General features: G+C 36.8%; 1 protein-coding gene across 2 annotated transcripts in view; it reads right to left on the reverse strand.

Annotated features, from left to right (window-relative positions):
- Positions 1-3,893: 3,893 nt before the first annotated feature.
- The window catches only part of VAPA (VAMP associated protein A), a 24,340-nt gene continuing 19,045 nt past the window's right edge, over positions 3,894-9,188 (reverse strand). The window contains exons 4-5 of one of the 2 annotated variants that reach the window (XM_019525338.1): positions 6,685-6,861; positions 3,894-5,252 (exon numbers count right to left, since the gene is read on the reverse strand). In XM_019525338.1, coding sequence (XP_019380883.1) covers positions 5,094-5,252; positions 6,685-6,861 — 336 coding nt within the window. In that variant the 3' untranslated portion in view covers positions 3,894-5,093. The other variant, XM_019525345.1, reaches the window with a different exon arrangement.

The following is a 9,188-nucleotide window of genomic DNA, read 5'->3' on the forward strand; positions in this document are numbered from 1 at the left end:
AGCTTGTGACTGTTATTCCTGGTCACTCCTGGTAGTGCTTCATAATAATGAGCAATGAAGTCAAGTGACTCCCTCATTGCTGCCTGAACAGAAATGCCACTGCCCCTCGCAGGCAGCTGGTTTTAAAGTTTGGGTGGAGCAGGAATCAAAGGGGAGGGGTGCAACTACACCACTGTACATCCCCTGGATCCGTCCCCAGGGATAGGCCTCTGGGAGTTGCAGCATTTTGTAGCAATAGATGGCTTTAACTTAGCTGCATAACAAATGTCATGTTCCAGTCCAACAGAGAACACTTGAGAGTGCAAGCTTTAATTTTAAATAATTGAGACATTTTTTAAAACATGCTGCCTCCCCTTTTCAATGTCTTTTGGATTTTAAATCAGCTTGTTGGTTGGTTTCCTTATAGACACATTAGGAAACTATCTTTTAATTCAGGAAAATTATCTGTTCCCCCTCAACTGAAACAGAGGCCATAAAACCTAAAGTTCAAAGTACAGTGGAAAGAAATGACAATTTGGATGTTGGGTCAATGGGTTGCATTAGGAAGCCATAGCCACATGAGTAAGGTGGCTGCACATTCCAGTTTTCTGGGCTTGTTCCTAGTTTACAGAGCATGTCACAGACTGATTTTGCTAAAAGCTAAATTAATCCTAATGTGTATGTATTTTGGGAATCTGAATTTTCTTGCAGAACTGAGCTACAAAGTAGCACCACAGTTCAGCCAGGTAAGAGTACCAGCAATTATGGCGGGGCAGGAGAGAAACATGGGAGTTTCAAGCACTTCTGCATATCTAGGGATTTAAGACCGCCAAATGTTATTGGCTACCTCATCATTCAGCAGGTATAGAACTTTCTAATTGGCTGAGTTTCCCCAAGTGTAAAAAGAAAGATAGCAACAAACGTAGATGGATTTCTTATACGATGCCACTTAACACAACTGTTACCTACCCAGGTATCCTTACTACACTTGTCCAAAATAGCCATTCTTCATGTCTAACAACCTAGATTTCCATACATAACACCACCTATATGTTACTTGCCACCATGCCCCATCTGACAGGGATCCTGGAAGTAAATTCTGAAAAATCTGCTTACCAGCCTCATGATTAAAGATTTGATTCAATCACTACAAAATCTCCCTTTCATGCAGGTCTTTCAGGTTTAAATGTTAAATTACAGCATGATTCTATGGCAAATACATTCATTTGTTCTATCCAGGTGATTAAACGCACATCCCAAAATGACAAGCACTAAACACTGTTAGTACACAGTAGCTCTAGTACAGTAGTCAATAGAGCTTTGAAAAGACTGCTTATTCTCATACTTACTTTGAAAGGGCATCTTATAACCTTCCACCCCCCCCAACCTATTCTCTACTTCCTTACCTTGGCTTCAGGACAGAAAGGCACCAACCCACTCTTCAAGAAGGCTCTCAGCACCAGAGAAATTTCCAAATAGCACATAGCAGTATTGGGGAAACCCAGCAGAGCACTGTGGCTGAGCATACAGGAAGTCTTGAGACTTGAGAGTAGGTTTAGACTGCACCAGAAAGAGACCAGTGGTCTTTTCCACATTTAGCTGCTACTCTGTCTGGATGACTTTGGGTGTGTCCTTTAACCTCTACCTCAGTTTCCCCATCTATACAATGGAGGATAATAACTTCTTTTGAAGTGCTCTGATACTCATGAAAAATGCTATCTATATAAGAGCTAGGTGTAACCTGGGAACAGGCAGGAGCTTAGTAGCCATAAATCGCAACCAGCCCAAAACAGGCTTGAGAAATATGGGGGCCTGGTACGTTAAGAGAAGCCTCCCATTTTTTAAATAGGAAAGTATGACCAGAAGGGACCTGCTAAGAGTGATCCAATTTGGGGATAGCCTATGAGCTTGTAGCCCCATTCCTTGAGCCCAACTATTCATGTGAAACTACACTGACTGGAGCTTGAAGGCTTTTTTCCTTTCTCTCTTTAATATAATGGGCATATATTTGTCCTTTCCCAGTTGGCAAAGGCTTTTTTCTCCCTTGAGACCAGTGGAGCTCAAGTTAGTGTTTTGTTGATTTCCTATATGCAGGTCAGCTTCAATCATAGCAGCAACAGCATGCAGGATTCAGGATGAGATTATCTGTCAACTGCTTATAGAGAACTAGTAAAAATGCACAAATACTTAGTACGTTGATGCTATTTGCAGTTTTTTTCCTTTAAATGGGTAGACTAATTTTTTCCATAAATGGGTAGACTAATTTAGTTACTACAGTAATTTTAAAGTAGGCCAACGTTTGGGATCTAAAAGTTGCTTCAAAACCCAGGACGGAATATTTTTCTATTTCGGCATTGTTATATTACCCTTTTTAAAAAGTTCTAATCCATAAAAAGCTTAACACACTATGCACTTTGGATATAAGAAACTTGTTCCATCTTGTGTTGTGGAAAAGCAAAAGTGTAATCTGTATTTTTAATTGAACTACAGCTGTGCATTTAACTTCACATGACTACATGGCCTTTATCATTTAACCGTAATATTGCTATTAGCAGTGAGGATTATATTTCCCCATGCTTACATACACAAGTAAGCAAGCAGACAAAGTAAGACATTCTAACCATTTCAGGAACAGAGACAAACAATTTAATCCATATTACATAATTCACTGAATACAGTTGATCTCATCCAAAGTCACTCCTGAGAGCAAAATAGTTTCAGCATTACATTTTATATACAGCTATGAAGGGATTACTGGAAACCAGAAGAGTCTCCTTATACCATGGTATATATACTGGTTACGATGCCTGTTTATGCTTTCTTTCTGCAGAGAATTAGTCAAATCATAATATAGCTTGTTACCACCTGCTTGGTATTAAAAAACAGATTAATATGCATTTTTATAATTTCTCTCTCATTACAGGTGGCCCTTTCCACAATGAAGTAGTAATGCCAGACATCCATCTAAAGTCAGGTGCATTGAAAAATGACTCTTTCTGCTCTATAGCCCAGAAAATACTGGCCATAATTACAAATCTTTATATACACTAGTTTAACTGTAAACAACACGTATAAGTCCTCTCCGTTTTTCCCCTTATACAATGTAGTAATTGCTGTCTGAACCAAACTACATCCTCCACACTACAGCCTGTTATTTTCCATGCTATCAGCTTCCTTTGAAAAACAGGCTCATGAAGTCCAATGTGACCCCATTTTGATAGAGCATAAATTAGAGAATTATAACGACTTGTGATCCAACAGAATCAAAATAATATAGACTTTAGCATATTTTTCCAGTCATTAGGGTGAGGAGACTTGAATGCAGATACTGGAACATACAACTGGAAACATCTGTACTTGCATGCTTTTAAGTGAAAAGATAAGCAATATTTGTAATTTTTTCATCGTCTTCCTTGCACATATGCAAGATGTTTTATAAAAGTTTACCACAGATAGCTATGACAGTACATGATGTAATTATAACTTTCATTAAAAAAGCACTAGAAATTAAAGGCAACCAAGATAATGTATGTATTCTCTAGGACAATTTTTTTCTCAGCTACACAATGTGTGTATACACCAAGGTCTAACACACTTAGCTGCACTACATCAAGTCAAGCTGTTCAAAAAACACACATAATTTTGCTTACAGGAGTATTTTCCTTCCACAATTTGCCATTTAACAAGTAATTTCCTGTATTGGATTATGTTTAAAATCAGAAGTATGGATATATTTCGTTCCGATACTACTGTCAATTTTTTTAATGACATGTATATCAGAAATGAGGCAAGACATAAGATTAAGTGCAGGGAAGCATTTCAGACCCAATAAATGCATTTTTTTTAAACTTAGCTATACATGGTTAGTAACACAGAGAAATTTTACTAAGAGTTGCATAAAATGATTTTAAAAAAATTTTTGGACATTGAGTAACTGAGGCTTACTCAGCACACAATTCCTCTGCATCACAGAAATGCATTTCGAGTGTCCAATTACAAAAAAAAATTGCATTTAAGAATATTTGCTAAAGTGGTATTACAAACATAACAGATAAGATAGTAAACTTGGATGGAGTACCCTTTATGAAATCCAAGAATCTGTCGTCCCTTGAAAGATACGCAACACACCCAAAAATGGAACAGAAGGCTGACTGCTCTCCGCCCACACAATCCAAGCAAATTTTAATACCATGTGCTAAATACATTTGTCTACCAATTTTTATACCTGCTGGATAATCCAAATTATTCTTATGTCTGAACACGTTGGATAATTATTTCTACTGCTGAAGCAGCCAGCAAATGGTTCTTTAAATAAATAAAAAGGGAACCTCCTCCCACCCCCCAAAGCTTTAATTACAACAGTCTAAGCCAAGGATTTAAGCAGGCAAATTTTAAAATAGCCATTTGTTACATGTAGCAAGCTACCATGAACTTAAGAATTCCTTCTAGGAGTACAACAACACACAAACAGGCTACCCAGCAGAAAAATATGTTAACAATTTTATTTCTCTTTTAATGTTAAATATCATGGGACAGGATTGTAAGGATGAAAAACTGTCAACAACTGCCTCACAAGGGATAAGAAAAAAAATTCTGCCATGATATTAGCAAAGAAAGATAAAGCAGAAAATTTACACAGTAAGAGGCACCATTCCCCCAGAATACCTCTTGTCATATTCCTGAATGAGTGGGATTAGCAATCTAATAAATCATTTTTCAAGAGGTAACAGCAACAGATAAAATTTTAAAGGATTATTAAAATAACATTTACAAGACTTTGAACAATTTCTGAACTCTTATTAAAACCACAAAAAGAAGGAACAATTCTTTATTTATGAATTTTCATAAAGGACTGAATGTGCAACTGACACCTGCTATTGATGATTTAAATGTACAATTTTGTCCAGTAGCCGAACAGTTTGTCTTTTATTTTAATTGTGTTTTCTAACCGTGCGAGATCATTAAAGGCAAAGCCTGTATGACGCTGTACACAAAAATGGTCACTTGGGCCATACTACCAATGAAGTGGTAGGTAAACAAATCTTTTCCTGGCCAAGAAACAAAAAGGAAGCCGCACTCTGCATGCTTCTCTCTCTCTCTTTCTCTCTCACTCTCTACAAGATGAATTTCCCTAGGAAGAATCCAATGAAAATGGCTGCAATTACAACAAGCAGAGAGGGAAGAGGATTGGAGCCATTCTCTCTGAGAGCCAAGGCTGTGGGTGATCCAGATTTATCTGAGTGTGCTACCTTTCTGAGCCTCAAGCCTTCCTCCTGAAAAGAAAAAATGGAAGAATTTGTGAATAAGATACCTATTAGAGAAAATGTAACCAGGAACTTTAATCTAAAAACATTTATGATCATAAAGAAAATAATAATAATCAGCATTACTTATTATTTAAACTATGCTATACAAGAAAAGCCGTGACAAAGTAAATTTGAACCCATCATAACTGTCCTTAATTGAATAACTAATACACAATTTTTTACCCTGCCCCTGTGCATACATCTTAATTAAAGGGAACAAAACACTTAACTGAAAACTTTATGAGATCCATCTTTTAGCTGCACATTAAAAATTGAATAGTAAATGAAAAGGATACCTGAAATCTACATTTTACGCTTTATTTTGCTGTATTCTCCAATATTGCTTCATTACAATTTTAGCTGTTAGCATTATTTTAGGTTTCTTTTTAAAAACAATTATTGCCAATATACAATAATCACATGTAACTGTATACTGTAAAGCAGGGGTTCCCAACCCCTGGTTCCACAGGAGGGTCAGCTGCTGGACCGGAAGTGACCACAGACCAGCAAACTGCAGACTGGAAGTGACCAACTTACTGCGGACTGGCAGCCGACCCCTTTTTACACTGAGTATACCAAGTATAAAAAAGGGTTGGCTTCCTGCCCACAGTATGCTGTTGGTCTCCAGTTTGTCAGTCCACAGCATAAAAAAGTTTGGGAATCCCTGTTATAAAGTATTTAAAAACTAGCAGTACACAAAACCAACAGAAAGTAATAACAAGTTGGCCACAACTAGTATGCCAACATTTCATCATGTGCAGTGCTGTTAGTTTATATCTCACCTATATGTTCTTGCATACCTATACATACGTTCAAAGGATATTACCGTGTTTCATAAAAACTAACCAGAACTGTCAAGACTGAAAGGACAGCCAGCATTCTGTTTCAAAAGGACACAATTCGTTCCATTCTATCGTAACGAATAGTTAACTTGCAGAACTTTAGTATCTTAGCAGTATAAAAAAATGTAGCAATGAAGTCTCAATAATTGGTGAGTATTTCAAATATACTTCTGATTATCCTGTGCTGCATATGTTCTTGCATAATAGAATACTAATTCTTAGATCACTTACATTTTAAAAATATTTTAATAAATTCACTTCTTGCATTTTACCCAGAAGCAAGATTTTAAAATGAAAAGAGTGACAATCTGGCTAAGACAGTTCTGAAGAAGGAACCTTTGATAAATTTTTATTCTTAGAAAAATACTGTTACATCACAAATGAGACCTGACATACTGATAACAAGTACCTTAATCTCTCTAAATAGGCCTGTCTCATTCTCCAAATTAGTTCCTTTAAGCATAATTTCATTTGCATGACTGAACATAAATCTATGGCTTTTAAACCAGATGCTTAGGAGCACCTCATTTTAATATAAAACACATTACAGAACTTACTTTCAGGTGCCGATTTTCATCTGACAGTTTCATCACTTCACCCTGAAGTCTTTTGCACTCTTCCACTAGTTTCCTTGTTTCAGTATCATTAAGTGAAACACTATGTGGTTTTGGCATCGGTCCATCCTGTTTAGATGTATTCAGCACTGGGGCAGACTTGCTTGATTCTATATCATTCTACAAATATTAAGAACGACTTAAGAATTTTACTTTTCAAGATGCAAATATTATTTAGATCTCAAAAACTGAAAAAAGCAAACTACTACTACAGCATAGTTCAATAAAGTTAATATTTATTACTTATCTAAACAATGGAAAGATTTTTGCCATTGATTTTTCAACCTTCATTTGTAAGAACCTTAGAAGTCATCAGAACATTGCACTGTTTGTAGTTAGTGCTTCTGCCTTTGAGGGAAAAAAAGTTCTCTCAAACTAACTTGACCCAATAGGCATCCAAAGAACTTAAGATGTGAACCTCCATTTGTACTTGAAAGGAAAAAGGCAAAAGAAAAATAATTATAAGGTGACAAGAAATAAAAGGACACAGTAAAATAAAGTAGCAGGTGAAGAAAAACAGAGGTTCTATTAGGGACTAATGCAATTAAGTACAGGGAAAAATATTGGGCAGGCATCTAGAATGCCTGGCAGTAAAGGCTCTCAAGGGATTTTACAAATGTTGATTGCACTTCATGGCTCTTCTCATTTTGAATTTAGGTAAACACATGCAAAGGTTAAATGACCACCCAAAGTAAGCAAGGCTGTGACAAAGCTGCTAGTAAACTCCAGGAGTCTAGATTCCATGCTCTAAACATTGTATGTTGTCTTGTGGGCTTCACACCATTCCATATAGCAGTGACCTCAATTAACTACAGAGTTAAATGGATTTATAAAGTTCAGTATCCATGTTATAATATTTGTATAAATAATTTTATCAGCTGCATTATTCCATCTCCTTACATTTTAGATATTGTACAGCATGACCACAAAGAACCTAAGGGCCATATCCTGCTGTACTGCCTATTACAGGGAGTCCTGTAAGATTCAAGAGAATACCTCAGGCATGACTAAGAAGAGCAGGATTTAGCACTTTTTATTGGTTTCTTATCTAAACAGAAACTCCACTAGACCCTAAAGCTTTTCGCTCCCTGGAACAAACCTGCTTCTGCTGTCTGACCTCACTGATTGGCTCCTTCATGTCAATCTTCTGGCTATAGCTGGTAGGCGTCTGAAGAAACTTGTTGTTGGCTGGAGTGAAATACTTGTATCCTGGTGTAGGTAAATCCTGAGGTGGCAGGTGAGCCATACCCTCAGTGCTGTTCAGATTTCTCATTTCAAGAGTTAAGGGAGTGACTAAACCAACTGCTAAAGGATTAGGTTCTGCAACCCCACGCTGCTACTCAGAAAAACATAAATATTATGTACAGGCAATAATAATATGAAGGTACCATGTTACAGAACATGCAAAAAAAGAGTTAGCTACAGGTGTTAGTTTTGTACAAGAAGTATTTGGTGTTCTGGCTAAACTCTAAGGTTTAGTGTAAAATTAAACACAGCTACTTAGAATCTACAATGTAAAGAATGTAATGGCTTAATAGTAAGTGAGAAGTAAAAAGTATTCCAACTAAATGAGTATCTATTAAAATTATACTTAACCTTTACATTTCTGGTATTTCTAGTAGATGGGTTGCCAAAGATTGATACAAATTCCCATTTTATTGATATCTTCTTCCCAAAATATTTTCATACGACACCCAAAGCACTACATTAGAAGACTGTGTACAGCATTGTAGCCGAATGTAGGAAGTCTCTCTTGGGATTCAGAATTAAAGAATAGAAGAAATCATATCCAAAAGAGATTTTGCAATACAGGCAAAACCTGGTTGGTTCTTACCAGGTGCTGCTGGAAACACCTCTAATACTTCTACTAGGAACATATTTCCCACTGTGTATTTAGATAACACTCCCTTATAACATTATCAGCCACCCTGAATCCAACATAGCACCATGGCACTAATCTGTTGCTACCACGAAGCACCAAATGCACTATGAGAGCACAATTTAAATATTTATACTTCTTAACTGTACTCTTCACAGTCCTGCTCCCTTCTACCTTGTCAAGAACTGACAATTACTGTTATTTTAAATGACATACACAGTTCAGAAAGAACAGTGCTCTTCTATACTGATGTCTTGAAATTATCACCTGCGACAAAGAGTTCTATGCCTCTGCATCTTAAATTTCCCTGCTTTACCAGTAACATAAAAGATGGATGTCAAGATTATCTGTGCTAACCCAAGTGAAGAACCATGGAAACTAGGCCTGGAAGAGACCTCTGAAGGTCACATAATCCAACGCCATGCCTCAAATCATTAAATAAATCCTTCTCTAACTTATAGCCAGGGATCCTGGTTTCCCCCGATAAAAATATCACAAATTCTCTGATAAAATCCTCAAAATCCATGATTAAAACTAAAGCCCTCCCAGTTGTTCCCCCCCCCCACTG

The sequence above is a fragment of the Gavialis gangeticus genome, unplaced genomic scaffold (assembly GCF_001723915.1).
Source record: "Gavialis gangeticus isolate Ggan-Ray unplaced genomic scaffold, GavGan_comp1, whole genome shotgun sequence".
NCBI classification, from domain to species: Eukaryota; Metazoa; Chordata; order Crocodylia; family Gavialidae; genus Gavialis; species Gavialis gangeticus.